This window comes from Idiotropiscis lumnitzeri, chromosome 18 (assembly GCF_059441095.1).
Source record: "Idiotropiscis lumnitzeri isolate Australia: NSW breed Sydney's pygmy pipehorse chromosome 18, RoL_Ilum_1.0, whole genome shotgun sequence".
Lineage (NCBI taxonomy): Eukaryota > Metazoa > Chordata > Actinopteri > Syngnathiformes > Syngnathidae > Idiotropiscis > Idiotropiscis lumnitzeri.
The window spans coordinates 6,153,203-6,176,945 of record NC_142408.1 but is presented as its reverse complement, the minus strand read 5'-3'; the positions used below and the strand labels follow the sequence as shown (position 1 = coordinate 6,176,945).

Genomic DNA, 23,743 nt, shown 5'->3' with positions numbered 1-23,743 from the left:
GTGTGAGGGGGCGTGGCCTCGTACCAGGGGAGAGTGTAAAGCTCATTAGAGAAGACCGCGAGCTTCAAGGCACATCGGTGTCTGCACAGGTAAAGTTACGCTTACTCTGATTTCACAAATTATTACTTTTTTGCCTTCTAGTCAAGTCTTCTTTTGTTTGGATTTATTTGTCGTTTGTTTTTATTCTTTATTCTTAATGATTTTTATGGTGTGATGTCATGTAAGACTTGATGAATTTTATGCCAATTTTAAAGGTGATGACTGTCAGTTTTGTTTTGATTGATTTGCAGATTTTGCGAGGTTTAGTGATGAAAACGTAAAATAATTTTTCTTGAAGCCTACTTGGATTTAGTGGAGGTCAAAGTTCATCAGCCATGAGGGGGTTTAGGGAGGGAGAGGTGTTAAGACCATTAAGTCGATTTAGTGATCAAATCCAACCCATGTTTCTTCCTCTTACCTTTTTGTGACCGTCTGATTTTTCTTATCCAACGTTCACCATACTGGAAAGTCTCTTGGGGGTCAAGTTCAGCGGGCCGGATCTTGTGACCAGAATATCAGCAACCTGTGAGGCCTGTATGCCCCACGTCCAATCTTTTCCTGGCGTTCCGGTGGCACAATGGTCCTGTGATCTGCTAAAAATATGGTGCATAAATATAGACGTGGAGATGACGCTGCCATATTAGCGCTGCGTCGGGAAACGACCTTCTGCAAAGCGACCTCCAGGTGGCTCATCTCACTAACTGGAGACCGCCATAAGATGTTAGCCTAACAGCATGTGACACAGCTGCCACTAAGCTTGTTAGAAGACAGACGCAAATCTGGTTCGGACGCTCCAAGTGCTAAAGTACTACCTGATGACCTTCTGATGACCTTTTCAGATGCCCCACAAGAAGATTTTCACACACACACAATCCAATTTTGATAGTTGTGTATCACGGGTAGATTCACAAAAAAGTCCCAGAAAGACACAAGAAGTCTGCAATTTTATTTGGAAACAGCCATTTTCGCCTTGTTCAGTCCATTTCCAGTCATCCTTCAAAGACAAACTCCTTGTCAAGATGACGGCCACCTTTGAAGGATAGCAGACTCTTTGTTTTGATTTAATTGCATTTTTTTTCCTGCCTCCAGCCCTCTAATTGTGACTCAAAGTTGAGGTTAAGATGGCAAACTCCTTCACGCGCCTGATGTCGGGCCGCAACACTGCCGCCCTGCTGGCCACTTTGGGGGCTGGCACCATGGCGAGCGGCTTCCTGTTGAGTGACAGCAGTTCTTTGGCAGCGGAGGCAAGAAAGAAGCTCTATCCTGCCAGGTGACCATTCACCTTTTGCCGATACGGCACCAATTGACCCTTTCCCAACTTTCCTCCAAACAAGCGCCCACCTACACTTGCTGCCATTTGTCCTCCTCGCAGCTCCGACTTCCCTGACCTTCGCAAGCACAACAACTGCATGGCCACGGCGCTGACGCCCGCTATTTATGGTAAACTGCGGGACAAAGTCACCCCCAACAACTGGAGCTTGGACCAGTGCATCCAGACAGGCGTGGACAACCCCGGCCACCCGTTCATCAAGACTGTGGGCTGCGTGGCGGGCGACGAGGAAAGCTATGAGGTTGGTGGGAGGGCAAAAAAAAAAAAAAGAAGCGACAAACTAATGTTGGCACTTGCCATAGCTCACTGGAACATTTCTGTTTTTGTTTGTTGCTGGGGCAAAACCATCGTTAAGCCCAAAGTTCACATTTTAAAACTCTTTCCTATAGCAGTGCTTCTCAATTATTATTTGTTACGCCCCCCTCCGACCCTAGCATGCAGCACGCTATGACGAGTATATACTGTCAGTCCTGCTCTCTCGTTAATGCTGGATTTGGTTGTTTGCTTCCAGGTATTTGCAGAGCTCTTTGACCTGGTCATCAAGGACCGCCACAACGGCTACGACCCCAGAACTATGACCCACCCCACGGACCTGGACGCCTCCAAGGTGTTCGCAGCTCACCGTGCCGCCACATTCCTGCCAACCATCTCCTGCTCAAAACGCTCCTTGTCTTTTTTTTTTTTTTTTTACCAGTTGACCAGCGGCATGTTTGACGAGAACTACGTGCTGTCGTCTCGCGTGCGCACCGGCCGCAGCATTCGCGGCCTCAGCCTCCCGCCCGCCTGCAGCCGGGCCGAGCGCCGCGAAGTAGAGCGTGTGGCCATCACGGCGCTGTCCGGACTCAAGGGGGACCTGGCGGGGCGCTATTACAGCCTGGGGGAGATGACTGAGAGTGAGCAGCAGCAGCTCATTGATGTAAGACTGCTAACGGCCACAAAGTTCGCAGTGCGCCCCAAAGTCCCATAAATGTCACACATGGTCACTTGTCGTCAGGCAGAATTTAGACTTAGCCCCCCAAAAAATGAGGGCAGCTGAATCTGATGTATCTGATCTTTGTGTTCTGATCCAATCCTGCCGCGCTCCTGTCAGGACCATTTCCTCTTTGACAAACCCGTGTCTCCTTTACTGACCTCGGCCTTCATGGCCCGAGACTGGCCTGACGCCAGGGGCATCTGGTAAGAAGGTTCCAGAGGAAAATAAAAATAAAATAGAAACTCACATTAGAGTCAAGGATTTAGATGTGCAGAATTAGCAGCCACGACTGGACCGTCATGTGTCCCCATCGCTTTCCCCAGTCCTCCTGCTTTTGCCAATTTGAGTGTTGTTGTTCTTCCGCCTTGACAAAACCTGTAGGACCACTTCCTGTTTGACAAGCCCGTGTCTCCCCTGCTGACATGCGCCTTCATGGCGCGAGACTGGCCCGACGCCAGGGGCATCTGGTAGGCCGCACGAGTGCCGTGTGCTGCATGCCTGTCCACGTGCCACAGTCCCGGTCTGCTTTCCGTGTCGCCGTTGGCCAGCCAGCCATGCAAAGTGTTGAGCCACTCAATGTTCCTCTTAAGGCACAACAACGAGAAAACCTTCCTGATCTGGATCAATGAAGAGGACCACACCAGAGTCATCTCCATGGAGAAGGGGGGCAACATGAAGAGGGTCTTCGACAGATTTTGCAGAGGACTTAAACAGGTACGCATTTACATGATTTTGTGTGTGTGTGTGTGTCTAAGGCAACTGATTTCTTTAGTGAATTGTTACTAGGCGGAATCACTGAGTATAGCAATCCCTGCATCATCCACAGGTGGAACATCTGATCCAGGAAAGGGGCTGGGAGTTCATGTGGAACGAACATCTGGGCTACATCCTTACATGCCCCTCCAACCTCGGCACGGGCCTCCGGGCGGGCGTGCACGTGCGCCTTCCCAAACTCAGCAAGGTAACACACGCTGTCGAAGAACATGCAGTAATTGCATGGAATCTAAAGAATGAAACAATTTCTGCGTCGTGATTTCATTTTTTAATTCCATGGGTCTCCTACCTGTGTGCTTGCTTTGGCCACCAGGGGGCAGTATAACACACATCTTCAGTTATTTGCTGATTTATACTATTCACGGTCAGGCAGTGTCCGCTGCATTTTCGGTCTACGAATTGCGGCACTGTTTGTAATTAACAAAAAAAAAAATCAATGTTGGTTTCATTAGCCTATCCATGGCGTTTTGACTTGTGTGTTGGCATGAAGCTGTCTCGGTCCTCTGTAAGTGAGCAATGGTCTGTTTCGCAGGATCCACGCTTCTCCAAGATCCTGGACAACTTGCGTCTGCAGAAAAGGGGTACAGGCGGCGTGGACACCGCGGCCACGGGCGACACGTTTGACATCTCCAACAACGACCGTCTGGGCAAGTCAGAGGTGAGCTTCCTTCTTGACCGACGGGCCCAGGTGCACCATATGCTGTTCCTTAAAATGTTTTTTTTCCCCCATCTAAAATAAATGTAAAATGGTACAATATCACAAACATGTATGACATTTTTTAATCAAATAATTGGTTAATTCAAATAATGTAAATAAGCTTTGTTTTAAACAAATTTTGTTAACATTTAATGTTAAGTGTAAATACCAAAGAGTACTAGAAAAAATATTTCATATACATTTAACCTCTGGTTTTATCAAATTGTTGAATTATAAAGAAATAAAACTCAACAAAATGATCTACATGTCCTTCCACATCTATTAATGTCATCCTCTATTCAAATCCAAATGCTCTTAAATACTGACATGTTGAAGCTCCTCTTTTTGCCCACCTCGGACCGGCCCCTTTTTGGTCTAAAAACTCAACTCGTGTTGTGTCTGCACAGGTGGAGCTGGTGCAGCTGGTGGTGGATGGCGTTAACTATCTTATTGAGTGCGAGAAGAGACTGGAGAAGGGCCAGGATATCAAGGTCCCGCCTCCGGTCGCCATGTTTCGCAAATAGACAATGTACGCAAAAGCGCAACCCACACGTCAGTAAAAGCACTGCAATATGCTTGGGACTTTCTCTTTCCTCTTTTCACTTTCTGCACCATCTGCACTGACACAGCACACCATCGCAGAGAACATGACGTCTTTTCATGGGAATGCCTGCTTGCGGTAGAAATGAATCCCCTGGGTGCCATGTTATTAACTTGTCGCTAGGTTGTCAAATGTCAAAATTTGGGCACTCATTTTTTAGGTACGTTACATGGGGCACATTAATAGGGCAGTCACCACTTGTTGCTAGGTAGGATTCATGGGGCTCAATTACTTGCAATCCCGCATCCAATTAAGATGTCACCTGTTGCAGCCCAGTTCCTGGTAGCCCAAAATAATATTTTGGCAGCTACTTGTTGCTAGGCAGGATTCAGTAGTCACCCATGGCAAAATAAGTCACTCATTTGAGCTGTCACTAGTTGCTAGGCAGAATTGATGCTGAAAAAAAACTCACATTTACATAATTACTTGTTGTGAGGGCATATTTCATAGAAGCATAACAACAGGGTACATACATATGAAGAAAGCATAAACAGTCAAGTTTTGTCAAAAACATTTTTCAGGACATCATTCCCGACACACCAATGCCCGACCAGTCGTGTCCATCCCCCCCGCCCCCCCCCCAAAAAATAAATAAAATAGAAAAAATCAAGTTCTCGTGGCGTTCCAATCAGTCAGTTATCAGGTCGGGTCTCGCCGTGCCTCCGGGTGAACTCTTCGGCGTTCCTCATGAACAGCGCTCGGTCTTCCGTGTACTCGTTGGCCAGCTCGGCCCGCAGAGGACGCTCGGGTTGCGGCATGTTCACCAGCGAGATCAGACACTGGATGACTGCGCACAAAAAACACGGTAACTGCGCCACCTAGTGGACTGGAGTGGAGATGATGAGATGAGTACAGTGGAACCTTGCCTTGTTTTTCAGATTCTCAAGCCACCAATTTGTTTACTTTTTCAGTCGTTAACAGACCTGTGCGGTGATTCGAAACGGGATTGGAGTAGGTGTGGGAAGGCTTTCAGGGAATCGTAATTTTCAGATGGATCAGAATCTCTCGAATCGGACTCTTAGACTACTACCCCCCGCCTCCCCCCCAAAAAATATTTTTTTGTCTGTGTTAAGTCATGGCACCACTGTACAAGGGCTGTATGGCCTTGGTGGAGGTTGACTTTGAAGTCAATTTAGTGAGGTCGGTGTTGACATTAACTGACCTTGGGACGTTCTGGTGGCTGGCTTCCAGTTCTCTAAGCTGATTATGGCCAAGCAAACGTGACCCTTCTCGTCCACGTTGGGATGGTAGATTTTGGTCATGAAAGTGATCCTGGGGGGCTTGAAGGGGTACTCGCTCGGGAAGTTAATCTCCACCCGAAAGGCTCCTTTGTCATACGGGGGGCTTTCCTTGCCAGCAACATAACCAAGAACGATCACAAGTAGGATTTGACGCTTGAAACAAGTTCTTTGTAGTAAAGACGACTTACAGGCACAATGAGACCCTGCCAGCTTAAAATGTTGGACTCGTCCACTTCTATATTGCGGAATTCTCTGAATCCCGATTTGCGGATTTCCTCCAGCTCCTGAAAAGTTTGTTTGGAGAAAGTGTTACAGATGTTCAAATGAACCCAAAACCTTGAAGCTTGTGTTAGTCTCCCGGAATCACACACACATACATACATACATATACATATACATATATACATATATATATATATATATATATATACCACAGGCTGCAATCAGTGATTGAAAATAAAGACAATTGTTGCTATGATCATTGCACTGGAATGCTACGTTTGTTTTAATGTACCTTGCATAGTCTCCTCGTGGAAGTCATACTAACAGTGTTGGATTGTCCGTCTTGCCTTGTCGTCGTCGGCGTAGTGCTGGCTGACCACCACCCGCTGGCCGCAGCGTGTGACGTTCACGTTGGGTGAAACACAAACACAAAACACAAGGAGCTTGGTTGGCTTGTCCAAAAGCAAACACGTCAAATCGAGCGAAATATATTTTTATGACGTTTTTTTCCAAAGTCATTCAAGCATGTTGCCGTTTAGCTTTGAAGAAATTACTCCTATTACTTACGTCACGCACTAAAAAAAAACATTATCCACATAAATTATGTTTTAGAAACTAATTGCAATTTCAAAACAAATCCGATATTGCTGTTCAGACCCTAACATCGATGTCAGATCTCATCGATCGGTTTGTAATTGGTGGGCTTTTCCGTGTTTGCAGGTACTTGAACGACCTTTAAGCACGGTCAATGTTTGACTCACAGGTGATAAACAGTAAAGTTCAGCGGAGGTCTAGTGGCCTCGAGTAGGTTCGAATGAGGCGAGTTGAGCCGGAGCCGGAGCCGCTCCGCTGACCCACAGCTCCGTGTGTCCAAGATGGCTGCCCGAGTGGAGACTCTGGACTTGTAGCATCAAATCGGAACGAAACGAAACAAAACGAAACGGGGGGGGGGGCAACAGCTCCTTCTCCTCGACTTACTTCAAAGCTCCTTTGGCGACATGAGCCGACGGTGACGTTTGTCATCAGTACGACAGCCGAGCACGACGCCAGCAGTGCGATGGCAAAACCCAACAGGTAAAAGAAAACCTGAGCTAGCCCCCGAAGCTAACCCGCTAGCCACATTTAGCACATAACGGCGACCGAAGCGAATAATGTTGAGGGGAAACGACACGTCGAGCCTCCGAAGGCCGTAGTGTGCTGCGTGGGCTCGTCGCAAAGGTTTGCGGGCACAAAAAGTTAGACTCCCTGACTTGTGTCTTAGCGGACGTGTGTCTTAGCTAACTTCAGACAGCAACAAATCGTCCTAGTTGTGACAAGTGAGACTTCACATTGACAGTCACCTTCATTGGCAATGTAAGTATCTACCTTGACGTCACTGAAATCGAATCGAAACAGAAAGTTTTGTGTACGTTCTGACAATTAAAATGCCAAATGGGGCTCTTAACGCCTTCACATCAAAGCGCGTCATAGCAATGAGCCATGCGAGTAGTTACCGAAGTGGCTTTTTAGTCTTTCCCACATTGTTCAATTTGAAGTGGTAATGAGGTTCAGTAAGGGATTTGCATCTCTAGTATATAAATACAATCGTGTCTTGACGTGCAAGTAAAAAATGCTCTGTGCCCACCATCATAACTCAAAAACCTTTCCCCATTGAAATGTATGGAAATTCCATTAATCCATTCCAGCTCCCAAATACAACACCAGAAACGTATAATAATAATATAGTATATAGTGTAAAATAATAGTATATCACAATTCAATCAATTAATTGTCATTGCGATTGGTCAACTTATTGAATCTGTTGTAAATCGCAGCATATAACACCAGCAAGCAGCTGCTCTTTATATTTATATATGATGGTGCAATGTCAATCGAAGGCGATGCTGTCGCCTTAATATTTTTAGCTGTAAATGTTCAATCCATTTTAAAATGCAACCAAAAACTATACAATATGCAGTTAAATCGAAAATACAAAAATAAAAATAACTAAATAATTAAATCCTCATCGACTATTAAATTTTCAATGATTTTGATCCACGACGTAGTCGTCGTGACGGGTTGACTAATCTTAGCAGTTGGCAATCACTGTACGGTCGAAAGATTGATGAGCTCTTTGGCCTACTTTGAAATGATCCTAAATCACGATCGTCATTTTGTTTAAAGAACCGTTCTGGCGTCCAATGGCAATTCGTGGTGTCACAAAGCGCCTTTTCATCGCTTATTTGCTGACTTAATTGGAACAGGAGAACACTGTGCATGTCGTCGTACTCGTCCTGATGCGAGCGAAGCGAATAATTAGCGACGACATATCATACATGTTGACGGATGTCATTTGATTTTACAGCCTGGATAAAGATGACAACATGATGAGAGTTTGACATACATTGTTGTTGTGTTGACTCTTACAGGCACTAGAATTCCGTCAGGTGTTTTTTTGGGGGGGGGGGCTTGTTCTTCAGGCTTTAGGAGGGATCGTGAAGCCAGCATGGACAGCTTCTTCAAGGCAGCTGTTTGTGACCTGGACAAAGTTCTTGATGACTTTGAGCTGAGTACAGGTGAGGTGCTGAAGGAAGTGGAATTTTATTCCAACACAGGATGATCAAAGTCGCAAAGGCATACTTGCGCAGATTTAGCGCAACTGGCGAACAATATTTGAGAGAATGCGTTTATGAAGAAATGTTTATTTTGGGATTGCAGATGAAGTCGACTGCAAGTCATTCTTCCGGAAGCCTCCACCCTGCAACTTCACTCTGGGCTCCTCCGAGCCGTCCGGCGTGGCCCCCACCCTGCCTGACCTCAGTGTGCTCCGCTACGGCGCGAGCAGCAGCAGCAACAGCAGCTGTGCCGATCTCGACGAGGAGGCCAAAGTTCAGCCTCTGACCGGCGTGGACCTGCTCTCTTCTGTAGATCACGGCGCCGCTCAAAGCTCAGCGCCTCCTTGCCCTGACCGGGCCCTCAAGCCCGTTTGCGACCTGGTCAACGACACCGGCTCGGCCGCCCTGGTCCGAGCCGACAGCCACGATGCCTTCAATGAACTGGATGCAGCCGAGAAGCGTTTGGAGGAGGAGGGGGAGGCGGAGGAGGAGGAGGAGGAGGAGGAAGAAGAGCTACTGTTGGACTTTAGCAGCCTCACACTGGAGGAACACGACGTGCCCATCGACAATTCAAAGTCACACCAGCAACATGCAGAATGTTCCTTGAGTCTCCTGGACATCATTCTTCCTGCATTTCCTGCAGAGGACGCGCAGGATGAAGCGCAAGATGAAGGCGATGCCCGAGATGAAGGATACGAGGAGGAGACTCAGGAAGATGATGCACCATCAGAACCGGGAAACCAGGATCACCAGCACCGACTCCAACTGAGTGCTCAAACCTCAAACGCCTCAGTAGACTCTGTCGAACCCTCAGGCCAAAGTCAGGAGGAGTCCCCGAGAGATTTTGACGGTGAAGCTTACGTGGGCAGCCCTCGGCTCGTGGAGTCTGGAGAGCTTCAGGAAGATGAGGAGACGGAAGCAGACTCTCTGTCCGCTTTGGACACTTCTTGCCCTGAGGAACCCCTCGACTCGCTGTCCCAGCAACATTGCCTTCGAGAACTTCCCGCCCTCGTCCCTCCCGCAGAACCTTCGCACTCAGAGACCTTGGAGCTCAGCCCGCTGGACCCGCCGGAGTTTGGGTTCGAGTATCTCCCTGAGAGCGACCAGGCCGAGCTGCTGGTCACGGATGAGGAGCTGGACAGCTTCCTGCAGGCCCACGCCGAGGCAGAGCAGGCCGGCAGCATCTCGTGCTGCAGTGGCTCGGCAGAGCCGCTCCAGCCAGGAAAAGTGGTCCTGCCGAACGGGCATGTGGAGCAGGTGCATGTGGACGAGGAGCTGAGGTGCTGCGCAGAAGATCTCGATGGCTTGGCTTCTCCGGAAAGTGACAGAAGCATGCAAGCCTCGGCTCTCGCTCAGGACTTACCTTGTCAGGAATATTCCTCTAGAGGGAGCCAGTGCCCCGCAGGCATCTCTTTGCAGTCAGAGCCGGAGATCTGCTGCGGAGGGGCAAGACCCAAGCAGCTGCTTTTCCCCGCCACCACATGTCCTGAATCGGCAGAGGCGGATGGCGAGCTGCCCACGTGTTCTTCGAAACTGGAGGAGAATGATGAGGAGAGTCCACATACAAGCCTCAGTTTCGCGCCGCATGCCATCCGCAGCCCCGTCTACGTGACTGCGGAGCCCCCGGAATACACGGCAGGTTATGACGAACTCTCCGAGCCGCCGCCTTACCCCGGCGGCCCTTCCGCCGCAGAGGGCTGCGCTCGGCCCAACAACGTGGGGGAGGGGCTTGGCAGCTGGCAGCCCGCCTGGGTGCCCGACTCGGAAGCCCCCAGCTGCATGAACTGCTCGCACAAGTTCACCTTCACCAAGAGGCGCCATCACTGTCGCGCGTGTGGCAAAGTACGTACACCAAAACTATATATATCAATTCTACTTTTCCTCCACCACCATTTGTGTGTATGTTCAAATGTGTCCAATCAAAAGTGAGCAGCCCCGCCCCTCCCGCTGCTTTTGTGTGTATTGGAACAAGAGCTTAGTTTAAGCATCTGCTGTTAAAATTAGACCAGAGCGCATGAGGAGGCACCTTTCCTGCATCTTTTTCCACTGAGCTCCACTTAAGTCCTTTAAGGTTCCTGATTAAGCGCGTTAAGAGGACCAGTTTGGGATCTGCTATTGTTCCTGACACACATTCGTGCACACTCATCGTGTGTGTGTGTGTTTCCTGTTTGTGCGGCAGGTGTATTGTGCAGGGTGCTGCAACAGAAAGTGCAAGCTCAAGTACTTGGAGAAGGAGGCACGCGTGTGTGTTGTCTGCTTTGACGCCTTGCAAAGAGGTAAGCAAGAAAGCGCACGACCAACGAGTTTCGCTGTCAAATGGCTGTGAACGTTTGTGTGTGTGTGTGGGTGTGTGTGTGCACAGGCGGCAATTCTTCTGTGCTTTGGTGGAGATGTTGGCACACTTTGGGTCTTTTTCAATTTATATCCCGGCTTTCCCACGTGATCATAGTTCAGACCCGTGATTGTCAACTGGTGGGTCACGGACCTGTGTTGGCTCGGTCGTAGAAAATGATTTGTTTGTGTTTTGAGTGCACTGTAAAAAGTGTGACCATTGTCTATGTGAAAATAATGAAGTGGCAATTAATAGAATTGAATAGATTTTAGTTACTTCAACTTTAATGAACAACCACTGATTTCATTCAGTAGATTCAATCAAAACTATTGAATCCAAAGTCATGAAATCAAAATGTATTGAAATATTTTGGATTAACCGATAATTAGGGATGGAACGATTAGCTCAAGCCCCAATTCGATTTTCAGTCCCGGATTTTGTTGGATGTTTTATTTTGCTTGTTTCTGTGCGCCCGTGTGATGCTGCAGCCATGCACAAACGAAATACACATTGTTTAGCGCAAGTGTGTAAATGTTTAGTGCAATTTAAATGGAACCCAAAACTACACACCACGCAGAGTTGCACGATTATTATGAAAATAAATTTTTTACTTAACCTGAATACAAAACGTTTTGTTTTGCTTCTCTAATATGCCTAATATCAGCTGCACATTCAAAGTGAGGGAAAAATGAAAGAGTGGGAGAGAGAGTGCGTGCTAACTACAGCTAGCTTTCCAACACAACAGTCCTCTGTCGTAAATGAAATCGGGCATCAGCTGCTACGTCCTTCCTTTTTTCACGTGCCCGTTTCTCACTGCTGTGCTGCTTCAACGTCTTGGTGGTGATTGGTCCGTACAGCCCAGGCCCTGGAGCGGATGATGAGCCCGACGGGTCCCAGTCCCAACCCCAACGTCCCGTCTGAGTACTGCAGCACCATCCCGCCCCTGCAGCAGGCCCGGGCCGCCGGCACCCTCAACTCGCCGCCTCCCACCGTCATGGTGCCTGTATCGGCACTCAAACACCCGAGCAACGACGGTGCGACTGCGCCTCCTGAGCCCTTGCGTCATCCCGCCGCTCCTCCTCCATTTTTTTTTTTTGCATTGCAGGCTGCCCTCGTGAGCACAAGCGCGTTTGGTTCGCCGACGGCCTCCTGCCCAACGGAGAAGTGGCTGACACCAGCAAGCTGTCAGTAGTGCCCAGCTGCCGGAGCGCGCAGGAGTTTGCCGGCATGCCTGAAGAGACGACGGTACGCTTGACGGAGCGTCACTTGCGAGGGGCGTGTCCGCAATGAGCCAACATGTCATTCTTGTCCTTTATCAGCCGGGCTGCATGAAGTCGGACGGCGAAAGCGGCAGCCGGTCGACTCCCGAGGTTCCAGAGGCGGTCCCGCCACCCCCTTGTGGCCCCTGGCACTACGCCCTGCTGGCGGGGTTGGCCTCTGCGGTGAGGAAGGCCCCAAGTCTGCTGCCCGACTCCGAAGACCAACTTCCCCCTCTTCTCATTGCCACTGGAGAGGACACGGCAGGAGGTTTGTCTCTCTCTCTCTGTCTCTCTAGCTCTCTCTCTCCCTTGGGTGTAATTTAGACGTGTCTGCTGTGTTTGCGATGCAGATGTGTTGGTGGAGGAAAGCCCCGCCCCTTGCCAGATTAGACACCTCTTGGAAGAGGGGGGTCCTCGCCCTTTGACCTTTGTCCTCAACGTCAACCTGCTGGTCAACGTCAAGATGGTCACATGTCAGTAGAGTGGGGGGTGTCAAATGTGTTTTCCTTGTGATTCACGTTAATGACTGAAAATCATATTAATGTTTTGTGCAATTGCCGCTGAATTTTTATTCTTAGTTGTTCGGTTTATTTTAAACGTCTTCAAAGGCTCAAAATGCTGCTGCTTGCCTCTCAACTGGAGCACCTAAAACGGAGCGTATAAACGCCTCTTCTGGCCATCTGTACTTACCTCCGGCACACGTGGAGTCCAGCATGAGAATGAAATATAATGGCATCTTGTGGTTTTTGTTTGTTTTTTTCTGATTGTTTGATGTCAGATGGCGGGCGTCAATGTTGGTGCTTCGGCTCCAACGGGCTGCAGGCTCTGGGCCAGAGAGAACTGGTCTTCCTCCTTGAGTGCGTCCCCGAAGACAAAACTCTCCCCAGAGACCTGTTCACGCTGTGCCTCAGCATCCAGCAGGACGCACAAAGAGGCAGGTGGCACTCACGGACCCGGCCGGCAATCGTCCGACCGAGCTCTCATATGTTGTTTCTCTCACAGGCAAGTTTGTGGACGCGCTGGACAACGTGACCTTCACCAGCAGCTTCCTGGGCAGCAAAGATCACGGCGGGATGCTCTTCTTCTCTCCCACCTGTCAGCCACTGGAGGGCCTCACTCTCCCCCAACAGCCTTTTCTCTTCGGCCTTCTCATCCAAAAGCTGGAGGTCCCCTGGGCCAAAGTGTTTCCGCTGAGGCTGCTTCTGCGACTCGGGTCCGAGTACAACGGTGTGTAGATGTGATGTGGTGAAATTCAAAAAAATTATTAACCCAGAAAGTAAAACAAAATAATTAGTGATAGACCGATACCGATTATTAGTAGCCACGTGTGTGTGTTGGGAGGTAATGTGAAGTGTTTTTCTATCCTCACTTTATGGTAATTGAGTGCATGTGTTCCTTTGCAGTTTACCCCACCACACCCGTGAGTGTGCGTTTTCGTGAATCGGTGTATCGTGAGACGGGACACACCATCATGAACCTACTGGCTGTGAGTCCTCACACGCAAACACCAACGCAGGTTGTTCTGGGAGGCTTTCTCATTCGCATTTCCTCAACCAGCTCTCAAAACAAATGTCCACACTCACACACGCCTATGTGTGCACTCACACACACATGCACACGCAAACACATAAAACCTAAACTCCTCTCTTGTGACTTTGGGTTTAGTTGGGCACAGCGCAGTTGTTGCGGTCTGCGGGTTGGCTCACTTGTGTGGTGAGAGAGGCTTTGAAGGCAATTTTGCTGGCTCCTGTTTGAACGCAGGACCTGAGGAACTACCAGTACAGTTTGGCGTCTGTGGAGGGGCTGCGCATCCACATGGAGATGGGCCACAGCTACATCGACATCCCAAAAAGCAGCTTCAGCGAGGTGAGAGGAGCGAGATGGACAACTTCTTGTCGGGATATATACATTAGGAGAAAAAAATATATATATTTTTTATTTTTGGGGTTTAAGGAACTTTCTGGGAAAATATCTGTCTTTTAATGTGAAAGGTGTGCTTTCCAGATGCAGAAAGTGCTAAGCGCCGCCAACGAACACGTGATCAGCATTGGCGCCAGCTTGAGTCAGGAGGCCGACTCGCACCTCGTGTGCTTCCAGAACGAGGACGGCAGCTATCAGACGCAAGCCAGCAGCATGCCCGGCAAGACGCGCACAGGTGGGACGCCATCAGCGCCACTCCATCTTTGACTTTATACGGCAGGACCGCCGATGCGAAGCTCGGTGGTGTCATTGAAACGCTTGCTCCATGTGTTGTCACAGTGACGGCGGCCAGCTTTGTGGTCTTCAACGGTGCCCTGAAAGCCTCGTCGGGGTTCATCGCCAAGTCCAGCATTGTGGAAGGTGGGCGAGCACACTCCTCAACTCACTCACTTAACACCCATAAAAATTCAAATAATCATCTGTTCTCATTTTTGAAATTGTATTATTTACAAAAATGTTAATTTAGAATAACGCTGAATGAATTATTTTATTATTTGCAATAAATACATGGACCATTTATGGGATGAGAGATGAATGAAAACTAATTTATTATTGCGAGGCATATTCTGTTTCGGCTGGGACTGCACAATTATGGCCATAGTGTTAATCATGAGAATTTTGATCATGATCATAATTATGATTATTAATCACAATCATTCATGATTCTGTGTTTTTAGGGCACTACTTAAATATGTAAAAAACGTGACATGAAACGTGACTCGTAAATTATCATTTTAAATCCATACAAAAAAAAAACCCGAAGCGTTAACTGAACTCATTATCACTCGCCAAATGAAGACGTAACCACACGTCGCCCCCTGGTGGTTGGCTGACTGCTCATTGAGAAAGTGCACATTTTAAACACAACGATCAGGTTTGTTTATTTTATTTTCTTTTATGTGGCGCTTTCAACTTGTTGACATTTTTCTCCCTTATAATCGAGCCAATATTCCCTGCCGAATATTTTCCTTAAATGCTGTGCTCGCAGTGAACGGTTAGATTGCCGTTGACGAATAGAATCATCCTCGGCAGCGAATGAGTTGAAGTAAATGTGATGTTTTCCACATTTTAGACGGTCTCATGGTGCAGATGCCGCCGGAGACCATGGACGCCCTGCGCGCGGCCCTGCGCGAACAGAACGACTTCAACATCGCATGCGGGAAGACGGACGAGACGGACGTCCGGGAAAACGTCACCGTGCGCTGGGTTGACTGGGCCCCGCCCGTCAACGCCGGGTAACGCTCCAACGACAGCACAACCGAACAACTACATCCAAAATCGCCAATAGTCGTACTCATAGACAAGCAGTCCATTTGAGAAATTTCCATGCGCTAATGATGACTTCCTGGCCAGAATGACGAGTGGCGTCGATGGGCGGAGTCTGAACGGCGTGCGCAGCATGAGGATGCAGCAGGACGCCGAGTTTGAGTCTGACGGCCGTGTCATCAGGTGTTCGGAGGTGACGTCCGCTTAGGATTTATTTATTTTTTTGCCCGGCAACCGGTGAAGTTCTCTGAGGTTGTCGGCGGCGTCCTCGCAGGTCTTCTACCAGCTGACGTCAGCCGACCGCAACTTGGCGTCGGTGATGCCGGCGTGTGTCGTCTTCCAGAGGGTGATAGCCATGGCCGCCTGTGGCGCTTTGACGCACCATTTGGCCGCCCTCGCCGCCAGCGCCATCAACTCCTTCAGCCTGCGCGTGTCCACACATGAAGACATGGTAGGTAGCGCAAGAAGGCGAAGGCATCACATCCACTGCTGCACTGATCGCTGATGCGTTTGTCCTCCTCCGCTGTATGTTGTTTTTTTGGACCAAATAAATCCTTTTTTTTTTTTTTATAGATTTTAATTTTTTTTCCCCAAAATAATATCGCACCAAATTTTGTTTTTCCACTTGAATTCAAGAATTATGTGTCCGTGCACCTGTTAGTGTGCATGTGTCCATTGTATCTGACTGCGTGTTTGCGTGCGTCGTAGGTGGAGTACCAGGCCGGTTGGGGCGGCCGCCTCCTCCCGCAGCGCTACACCAATGAGCTGGACAGTGCACTGATCCCTGTCATCCACGGGGGCGGCGCCATCGTGCCACCGGCCGCTGTGGACATGGAGCTGCTCTTCTTCATCACGCACGCCATCTAAACATGCACGCGAGTACGCCGGACGTTCAGTCAAACAGCTGGCGCGGGATGTCATTAACCTTTAGGTGGACTGGCGAAGGAGTCGCAAGTAAACACGAATCACCGCACGGCAACTGGCTGAATGGAAGCTTGCGGAGCCGGGCGGACGGTGCTCGGGCGCCATTGCGACCTTTTTGCTCCCGTTGACTCAATTCAGGTGTCGGCAGCGCATTCAAAAGCAAATGTGGAGGATGGCAAAAGACTCAAAACGTGAATGTGATGACATTTGATTGACAGGTGACGTATGTGTGTGCGCGCGTGTGCTTGTGCGTCTGTGTCTTGTCTATCCAGCTCGAAGACCAATGACTTAATTGCTCAGAATTGAACTCCATTCAGGCCTTGGCTTAGCAGCGCAGCAGCTTGTCCCAAGAATGACCAAAAACATAAAATCACAGGATGGACTTGTTCTCAATAACATTTTGGGAACGTGTACCACCATAAACAAGTGTGGACCTGATAGGCAGACGACACTCTGGGCTGGTTGCCAGCCAATCACGTTTCGATGGCAATATCTGTAAAGGACGTGAGATTTTATTCCTTTGCCTCACCCATCTGCCTCGGCGAGAGGCAAACGCTATGGAAAATTATATGAATACTATTTCAGATTTTGGGTTTAATTGAGATTAAAAAGACATCTGTTATAAATTCTGACATAGTAGTTTGTGGTGATGACAAATTTTGATTTTGTCACATTTGGACAGCCGCCCTGCCGGGCTGACAGTTTAATGATCTGGACTAATTATGAATGTAGCAACACAGCAGCTTTAAAATTGTGGTTGTGGGGTTCAAAGGTCACACCTTCACCAGCGTCCCCCATCTCAGCAAGTCACCTGATGGAAATCAATTGGACCCGAACCGGAGCTCTGGGGGATCCCAGCACTTAGTACACTGTAGTGAGTCCAAAAGCTCCCATTTTTTTGGCTTGTTTCATCTTTGTCTTGAATAAATATGCAAAAGAGACATTTTTGTTGTCTTGGTTTGGTTTTTAAAATGTGTTTTTCAAATCATCAGTCTTAAAGTTTCAACAAATGTGAGCAGATATTAGATATGGGGACATTAGTAGCAAATGACAGCCCATTCCATAAATGTGTGATATCTTGCAAATGTGACAATGACTGGACGAAAATATGGTATTTCGAGAACGGTCTGGAAACGAGAACCGATTATATTTTTATGTTGATTGGACCTCATTTTTTTGCCTCGCCCAATGTCTGGTTTAAATCTCCTCAAACTGCGGCTTTCGTTCTAACTGGCGATATTTTGACAAGGGAGAAATGGCCACAAAACCCCGTAAAAATTGGATAAATGCAACACGGGCTCTCGTTTTGGGTTGATTAGTTGTCTTTAGTGTTGAAATGTGGTCAATTCTGAGCTGGATTGTCAAATGGAAGGTTTGAGCAGCAGCTGACACGCTAGAAAATGCTGGTGCGCGTGCGTGTGTGTGTAGAGAGGGAGGGCGCGTCCTGGAACCCCCCCCCCCCCCCCCCCCCAAAAAAAAAAAAAGAAAAACCTGTTGCCTCCGCACCAGCGTCCATCCTTCATTTCCAGGCTGCAAGTTTCGGTGTCAACATGAGCGGCCGCGTTGGAGATTTAAGCAGCAAACAAGCTGATTCGCTGTCACAGGTGAAGTTGCATCAATGTGTTTTGTTGTTATTTGCATTCGTTCGTGGACGTTTTCTAGCTAAACTTTCCGAATTTGAACGCTGAAACAAGAATTGCAATTTAGCAGTGAATTTGTCTCATACAAATCTGTTGTTTGCTTTTTACATTAATTACGTATTGTTCGTTGTTTTTCCTCTGCTTGTTTATTTCTTTTTTTTTTTTTATTTCTTATTTTTCTCGATTGACTTTTACGTTTTTAGCATCATTTCTCACTCTTTCGTGTGCTACAACCGTCACAATTTCCTTTTTTTTTTTCAAAAACCTGTTCTCTGAAATGACTGTTTTCCTCAACTATTGGTTATTACTACTTTCCTCGGCTGTTTGTTGTCGATGTTCCTCGTCTTTTACTTGACTGCGTATTATACTTTGAGGCACCAGTTGCCGTTAATTGTTGCTTTTCGTTTTTAACCTCCATCCCTTTTCATTTATTTATTGTTGCATTCGTCAGCTGTTTGATACTTTCCCAAATACTTTTTATAATCATTTTATAAACATTTTAATGTCTTTGTGAAACCTCTGCGGCTGTTGTGACAGCGCCTTGTAAAAGAAATGGAGATTGTTGTTAAAGTCGTCCAGTAATCTTTATAGTTTGTCGAGACTTCCTTCGAGTCGTTGTTGATGCGCTCTTGGATGTGCTTGCAGTTTCGCGACAGAATCGGGGACATTCTTCCTGAACTTCCGGCCCAACACGACCACTATCTGCTCCGCTGGCTCCGAGGTCAGTCACACGCACGCACGCGCACGGACTTTGAGTAAGAGATAAGATAAAAAAGGGCATGGATTAAAGATCAGAAAGAATATGAAGCCTTGTTTGATTAAACTTGATCATCACTTTCTGTTGACTTGAAAAACAAGCCATCACGTCAAGTGTGTGTAAGTGTGTCGGTTTAAGGCCTTTAGAGGGGACCGACCAATCTGAACGCATCCATCAACCCGCTGGAGGTTTTCCATGGCACAAGTTTAAACACTAAATTCGGTTGTAGTTGTTTGCGCATTTGAACTCCCCCTCAAAAAAAACAAAAACTAGCGAGTGCAAATAATGTTACGCACCAATCTTGTGACTCCAAGTTCATTTGCCGAACTTGACATCACGGCTACTCAGTCAATTATTATTCTTCGTTCAATATTTCCACAAAATGGGGGGCAAAAGGCCACGTGGTTGAATCAAGCGCGTGCGCGCACGCTCTCTTATTGACGTGACACTGAAGGCAATACACAAACACCTTGCGTGGCTTGCACCAGTTTCACTGGAAACCTGAATTTGACTTTGCCCAACTAGTCCTTTTTCTTTTTCTTTTCGCAATTGTTGCTGCTTTCGGGTCTTTCAAGCTTTCCAGTGTTTCTTTGCAAGTTTTGTTTACTTTCCACAATCATTGTTTTTTTTGGTTTTGGTTTTTACATTTATCCAGTATTATTTTTTTGTACAGAGTTCTCTATTATTTAATTTTCAGTCACTGTTTGCTTTCAGAACCTATCACATGTTCTTCTTTTTATTTCTCTTTATATTTGTCACAAATTTGCTCAACTATTTTTTTCCTTTTATGATTTGAATTAATTATTTAATTTCTTAAGTTTCCCCCCTTCCATTTTTTCACTTTCTTTTCTTTAACATTTCATTAACAATCAGTTTTGATGGATTTTTATTTCATTTATTTCTCTTTGTTTCTTTTTTTGGTGTTTATTATAATTCCACTATAATATTAATAATTTGTAATATTTATATTATAAATGTGGCACTTGACCCCAATTTGCTGGTCCCTCCCGCATCCTCCGTCCACGACCTGGCCTACCTTCCGTCCTTACGCCTGCATCCTTATTCATAAAATAATCATCCTCCATTACCATCAGTCCTCGTCCTTTGAAAGCACTTCTCAGGTGTGTGTTTCTGTCAGGGAATTAGGCGACCGTGGGTACTTGACCCGGTTCAGGACGATTAAAGGGACGGACGAAAACCCACTTCCGTCCTTGCTTAGTCTGTCCTTAAAAAAAAAAAAAAAAAAAGGAGACAGAATGCCCATCTCTGGAAATTTGTTTTTATTCGCGCCCAAAATATTTGTTGCTCTTTCTTACTTACTCAACTATCTGTTGTTGTTTTCATTTTTATTTATTTATTTTTTATCTTCCAGCCAGAAGCTTCAATGTCCCCAAAGCCGAAGTGATGATCAGGAAGGTAAGTTGCAAATGAATTTTGCCAATGGCTTTTTTTTTTTTTTTTTTTTTTTAAGAGGTAGGGGGGTTGTGTAATTTCTGTAAGTGTGTGTGCGCGTGTGTGCGTGTGCACGTGTAGCACATGGAGTTCAGGAGGAACATGAAGATGGACACCATCGTTTCCGACTGGACTCCGCCTGAGGTTTGCGACAACGCCGCCATCCCTCCGTTGATGCCGCTGTGGTGACATCATCATCATCGCCTGCGTGTTATTGTCGTGCGTGCAGGTGATCACGCGCTACGTGTCGGGCGGCATGTGCGGCCACGACAAGGAGGGCAACCCCATCTGGTATGACGTGGTGGGCCCGCTGGACCCCAAAGGGCTCCTGATGTCGGCCAGCAAGCAGGACTTCATGAGGACCAAGTTGAAAAACATGGAAATGCTGCAGACGGAATGTCAAAAGCAGTCGGACAAGGTCCACAAGCGTCATCTTGCTTGTTTCCTTTCCCGTCCTCTCTTTTTCCAAACTTGCGTGCTTCTCTTGTCGTGCTTCCCATCTGCCCTCTTGGATCTTGGTCCTTTGCTGTCTTGTTTCCTCACTCCTTTCCTTCTTTCCTCCTGTCCTCCTTTCTCAGCCCTTCTTTCTGGCTGTGTTTTTCTCTCATCTCATCCCATCCTTCCTTCCTTATTTTCTTCCTTCTTTCCTTCCTTCCTTCCTTTTTTCCTTCCTTCTTCCCACTTCCTTCCTTCATTCCTCCCTCAATTTTTGTGTTTCCTATCTTGTCCGTGTCTCCTCCTTTCCTCTGGTTTCGCTCTCAACTCGCCGCACTTTTCCTTCCTCTCTTGTATTGTTGTCTCCTAGCCACATTTCTTTCCTCCCCCGTTCCCTGCCTCTTCCTTTTGAGTTCTTATCTAGCCTTTCTATTTCTTTTAACCCCCCCACCCCTCAAGCAAACTTTTTCCCTCCCCTCGCTTACTTCCTCTCTCTCAACGTGCTTCCTTGTTCCCTCCTCCCTAATTGTGTTTTTGTTGCGTTCGCAGTTGGGTGTGAACGTGGAGTCCATCACGCTAATCTACGACTGTGAGGGTCTGGGCTTCAAGCACCTGTGGAAGCCCGCCATCGAGACGTACGGCGAGGTTTGTGGTCTGCCCGGTGTGTCGGCCATTTTGTTTGCCCAGTGTCTCACTCGTGTGTGTGTGTGTGTGTGTGTGTGTGTGGCCGGTGCAGATCCTCACCATGTTTGAGGACAACTATCCGGAGGGGCTCAAGAGGGTCTTTCTCATCAAAGGTAGCTCATTAGCATGCTCTCCAGCCCTTTGCCGAATGGTGTCACAGTCACCGTCTTCATGGTCGCAGCTCCCAAACTCTTTCCGATGGCCTACAACCTGATCAAGCACTTCCTGTGTGAGGAGACGCGACGCAAGCTCATCGTCGTTGGAAGTAAGTCAACCGGCGCCGCTGGCAAAATTTCCGGTGGCCAGAATTGGAGTTATGACCCTTGAGAAAGGACTGGTTGACTCCAAATTTAATTCTGATTCAACATGTACAATCGGGACGGGCTGTCGGGTAAAATGAGCTCTGTGATTGGCTGCCGGCTCACGAAGCAGTGCGCTGGACAAAAAAACGGAAGTGCCGAACGAATAATAAGAGTGAAAATTGAAGCTTTTCATCAAGAACTAAACGGCAGAACAGCTGAATGATTTTTTTCACGATGTTTGCTTTGAATTCTGGGCGTCGCTTATGGTTACCGCGTGAGCAGGCAACTGGCAGGAAGTGCTTCGTAAACACGTGGACGCTGAGCAGCTACCTGTGGTGTACGGCGGAACCCGGACCGACCCGGACGGAGACCCTCGCTGCAGAACGATGGTGAGCGCACGTGGCAACGACAACAACAATGACTATGATGACGACGATGACGATGACGATCCGCAGATAAACTACGGCGGCACGGTGCCGCGGTCGTATTACATCCAGAACTCAATCAAGGTCCAGTACGACACCATGGTGACCATCAGCCGCGGCGCCGTCTTGCAGCTGGACTACCATGTCAGCGCCCCCTGCAGCCTGCTGAGGTACGTGACAAATATAAAAGTAGTGCTTTGCTACCATCTATGGAAATGTTAAACCTTCATGATGGTTGGGCTAATTACTCGCGGAGGTCCACCTCTGTACTTCCTTGACACCAAGATGGTGCCAAAACACTACTTTTATATTAGACTTGAGCACACGAGGGATTTCTGTAAGTTACTGCGGCCTACCCCGCAGGTGGCAGTTCGCCAGCGACGGGGCGGACATCGGCTTCGGGGTGTACCGACGCACGGCGCCGGATGGCCCGCAGAAGACGGCCGCCATGTTGCCAGTGGTTCCCAGCCAGCGTTACAACGCGCACCTGGTGCCCGAGGACAACGTGATCACCTGCTCCGAACCGGGAGTATGTGAGTTGAGGCGTGCGTGGGGATGTTGGTTGCGTGGGGGTGGGTGTTCCCCTTTTTGTTTTGTTTTTTTTCACGTAATTGGGATGTTTTGATTGTACAGCACTTTGGACTGCATTTTTTTGTGTGAAAAGTGTGATATAAGTCAAATTTGATTCGATTTGATTTGATTTTAAATAGTCAAATAGCACAATATGCAAGTCCATTTGAGAAAGCAACAAAAGGGTCAAATTCTAGCAAACAACCAAACAAAACATCAGAATATTCCGTCACATTATATATATAAAAAAAAAAATGAAAGCAAATACAGCAAAAGAAATTAAAATACAATGAAATACAATCAAAGAAAATACTGTGAAATAAAATACCAACAAAATCAATTACAATCAATAAAGTGCCGGGAATAAAATACCAATAACTACAACCAAAATGAAATACTGTACCTGCAATACTCTAGGTTATTTTAGTCAACGAAAACGGACAAAAGAACAAAAAAAAATTTGAAAAAAACATTTTAGTGAACAAAATAAAATAAAAACTAAAATCATTTAGAAAAACGGAAACTAACTCAATCTACATTTTACGTTTGTAATTAATTTAACACACGAGCCTTTGGGGCTGATTTAAAAAAAAAAAATCTCTCGATATTAACGGCACGGACGTTCAGAAGAAAAGATCGGGGAGTTGTAGTCATCTAGCAGCAACCAATAAAAAAAAGCACCAAATGACGAAATGATAAAAATGAAATGAAGCATCAGCAAATCGGAAGAAACTGGACGAATCTGATCAAGTGCTTTGCTTTGTGTGCGTGCGCAGACGTTTTGTGTTTCGACAACAGCTACAGCGTCCTGCACTCCAAGCGACTCAGCTACACTGTGGAGGTGCTTCCTCCATCGCCATGACAACCATCACCACGACCCTACCACAGGCCGCCGCGGGACTCACCTGACTGTCATCATCGCGTGCGCTTGGTTAGGGACACCTGACCTCACGAGTGCGGCCAATGGAGTGAACGGCGGACGCAAGTTGTCATTGATTTCTCTGTTGATTTTCTGCAGAAATTGTATTTTTTGATTTGCTCTCGAGCTGCAATCGGGAATTTGATCACAACAATGTAACGTGAAAAAGTTTGATGAAAAACGCTTAAGAAAACAAAATTTTTCAACTTTTTATGCCACCGTGATTTTCTGTTTTCCTTGTCTCCCATGCTGAAACAGACCTGCTTTAATGCTTTCACAAAGTTATTGATAATTTCAAATTTTGGGCTGAATAATTCTGTCTGACTT

At 47.3% G+C, this 23,743-nt stretch overlaps 4 protein-coding genes across 10 annotated transcripts; 3 read left to right on the top strand and 1 right to left on the bottom strand.

The window, feature by feature from the left end:
• Window positions 1-28: 28 nt before the first annotated feature.
• ckmt2a (creatine kinase, mitochondrial 2a (sarcomeric)) lies at window positions 29-4,388 on the top strand. 3 transcript variants are annotated; one of them, XM_088280931.1, is made up of 10 exons: window positions 29-89; window positions 1,129-1,309; window positions 1,412-1,610; window positions 1,881-1,976; window positions 2,064-2,285; window positions 2,724-2,809; window positions 2,933-3,056; window positions 3,169-3,303; window positions 3,649-3,774; window positions 4,221-4,388. In XM_088280931.1, the coding sequence occupies exons 2-10, from the start codon at window positions 1,161-1,163 to the stop codon at window positions 4,335-4,337; spliced, it is 1,254 nt and encodes a 417-aa protein (XP_088137057.1). In that variant the 5' UTR covers window positions 29-89; window positions 1,129-1,160; the 3' UTR covers window positions 4,338-4,388. The 3 variants fall into 3 exon arrangements, with proteins under 3 accessions (XP_088137057.1, XP_088137056.1, XP_088137055.1); XM_088280930.1 differs by lacking the exon at window positions 2,724-2,809 and adding an exon at window positions 2,460-2,545; XM_088280929.1 differs by lacking the exon at window positions 2,724-2,809 and adding an exon at window positions 2,460-2,545 and having other exon boundaries at window positions 1,881-2,285.
• Window positions 4,389-4,840: 452 nt separating this feature from the next.
• On the bottom strand, window positions 4,841-7,355 carry LOC148319233 (ubiquitin-conjugating enzyme E2 L3-like). 4 transcript variants are annotated; one of them, XM_088280934.1, is made up of 5 exons: window positions 7,243-7,355; window positions 6,170-6,263; window positions 5,844-5,939; window positions 5,577-5,763; window positions 4,841-5,201 (listed from the first exon to the last, which is right to left on the bottom strand). In XM_088280934.1, exons 2-5 carry the CDS (start codon window positions 6,194-6,196, stop codon window positions 5,047-5,049), a joined length of 465 nt encoding a protein of 154 aa, XP_088137060.1. In that variant the 5' UTR covers window positions 6,197-6,263; window positions 7,243-7,355; the 3' UTR covers window positions 4,841-5,046. The 4 variants fall into 4 exon arrangements, with proteins under 4 accessions (XP_088137060.1, XP_088137059.1, XP_088137061.1 ...); XM_088280933.1 differs by lacking the exon at window positions 7,243-7,355 and adding an exon at window positions 6,639-7,234; XM_088280935.1 differs by lacking the exon at window positions 7,243-7,355 and adding an exon at window positions 6,856-7,234.
• zfyve16 (zinc finger, FYVE domain containing 16) lies at window positions 6,557-17,173 on the top strand. Of its 2 annotated transcripts, none has more exons than XM_088280924.1 (18): window positions 6,557-6,951; window positions 8,286-8,432; window positions 8,575-10,313; window positions 10,651-10,747; window positions 11,661-11,837; window positions 11,909-12,048; window positions 12,123-12,330; window positions 12,413-12,535; window positions 12,841-12,996; window positions 13,065-13,289; window positions 13,466-13,548; window positions 13,824-13,928; window positions 14,067-14,217; window positions 14,322-14,402; window positions 15,115-15,277; window positions 15,396-15,501; window positions 15,583-15,759; window positions 16,017-17,173. In XM_088280924.1, the coding sequence occupies exons 2-18, from the start codon at window positions 8,363-8,365 to the stop codon at window positions 16,173-16,175; spliced, it is 3,960 nt and encodes a 1,319-aa protein (XP_088137050.1). In that variant the 5' UTR covers window positions 6,557-6,951; window positions 8,286-8,362; the 3' UTR covers window positions 16,176-17,173. The 2 variants fall into 2 exon arrangements, with proteins under 2 accessions (XP_088137050.1, XP_088137051.1); XM_088280925.1 differs by having other exon boundaries at window positions 6,557-7,230.
• A 570-nt stretch (window positions 17,174-17,743) lies between these two features.
• sec14l7 (SEC14-like lipid binding 7) lies at window positions 17,744-23,499 on the top strand. Its single transcript, XM_088280529.1, has 12 exons — window positions 17,744-17,836; window positions 18,518-18,593; window positions 20,002-20,045; window positions 20,163-20,225; window positions 20,311-20,499; window positions 21,066-21,161; window positions 21,253-21,313; window positions 21,382-21,465; window positions 21,785-21,891; window positions 21,958-22,097; window positions 22,291-22,460; window positions 23,274-23,499. The coding sequence occupies exons 1-12, from the start codon at window positions 17,783-17,785 to the stop codon at window positions 23,357-23,359; spliced, it is 1,170 nt and encodes a 389-aa protein (XP_088136655.1). The 5' UTR covers window positions 17,744-17,782; the 3' UTR covers window positions 23,360-23,499.
• Window positions 23,500-23,743: the final 244 nt, after the last annotated feature.

Coding starts and splice junctions, on each gene's coding strand:
- ckmt2a (XM_088280929.1), top strand. CDS start 1,161: ATGGCAAACTCCTTCACGCGCCTGATGTCGGGCCGCAACACTGCCGCC. Junction 1,611..1,880: donor GCGACGAGGAAAGCTATGAG/GTTGGTGGGAGG, acceptor GTTTGCTTCCAG/GTATTTGCAGAGCTCTTTGA. Junction 3,775..4,220: donor ACCGTCTGGGCAAGTCAGAG/GTGAGCTTCCTT, acceptor GTGTCTGCACAG/GTGGAGCTGGTGCAGCTGGT.
- LOC148319233 (XM_088280934.1), bottom strand. CDS start 6,196: ATGACTTCCACGAGGAGACTATGCAAG. Junction 5,940..6,169: donor CCACGAGGAGACTATGCAAG/GTACATTAAAAC, acceptor CAAACTTTTCAG/GAGCTGGAGGAAATCCGCAA. Junction 5,202..5,576: donor AGCCACCAGAACGTCCCAAG/GTCAGTTAATGT, acceptor TTTTGTGCGCAG/TCATCCAGTGTCTGATCTCG.
- zfyve16 (XM_088280924.1), top strand. CDS start 8,363: ATGGACAGCTTCTTCAAGGCAGCTGTTTGTGACCTGGACAAAGTTCTT. Junction 14,218..14,321: donor GCCCGGCAAGACGCGCACAG/GTGGGACGCCAT, acceptor GTGTTGTCACAG/TGACGGCGGCCAGCTTTGTG. Junction 15,278..15,395: donor GCCCCGCCCGTCAACGCCGG/GTAACGCTCCAA, acceptor CTTCCTGGCCAG/AATGACGAGTGGCGTCGATG.
- sec14l7 (XM_088280529.1), top strand. CDS start 17,783: ATGAGCGGCCGCGTTGGAGATTTAAGCAGCAAACAAGCTGATTCGCTG. Junction 20,500..21,065: donor GTCAAAAGCAGTCGGACAAG/GTCCACAAGCGT, acceptor TTGCGTTCGCAG/TTGGGTGTGAACGTGGAGTC. Junction 21,466..21,784: donor CAAGCTCATCGTCGTTGGAA/GTAAGTCAACCG, acceptor CCGCGTGAGCAG/GCAACTGGCAGGAAGTGCTT.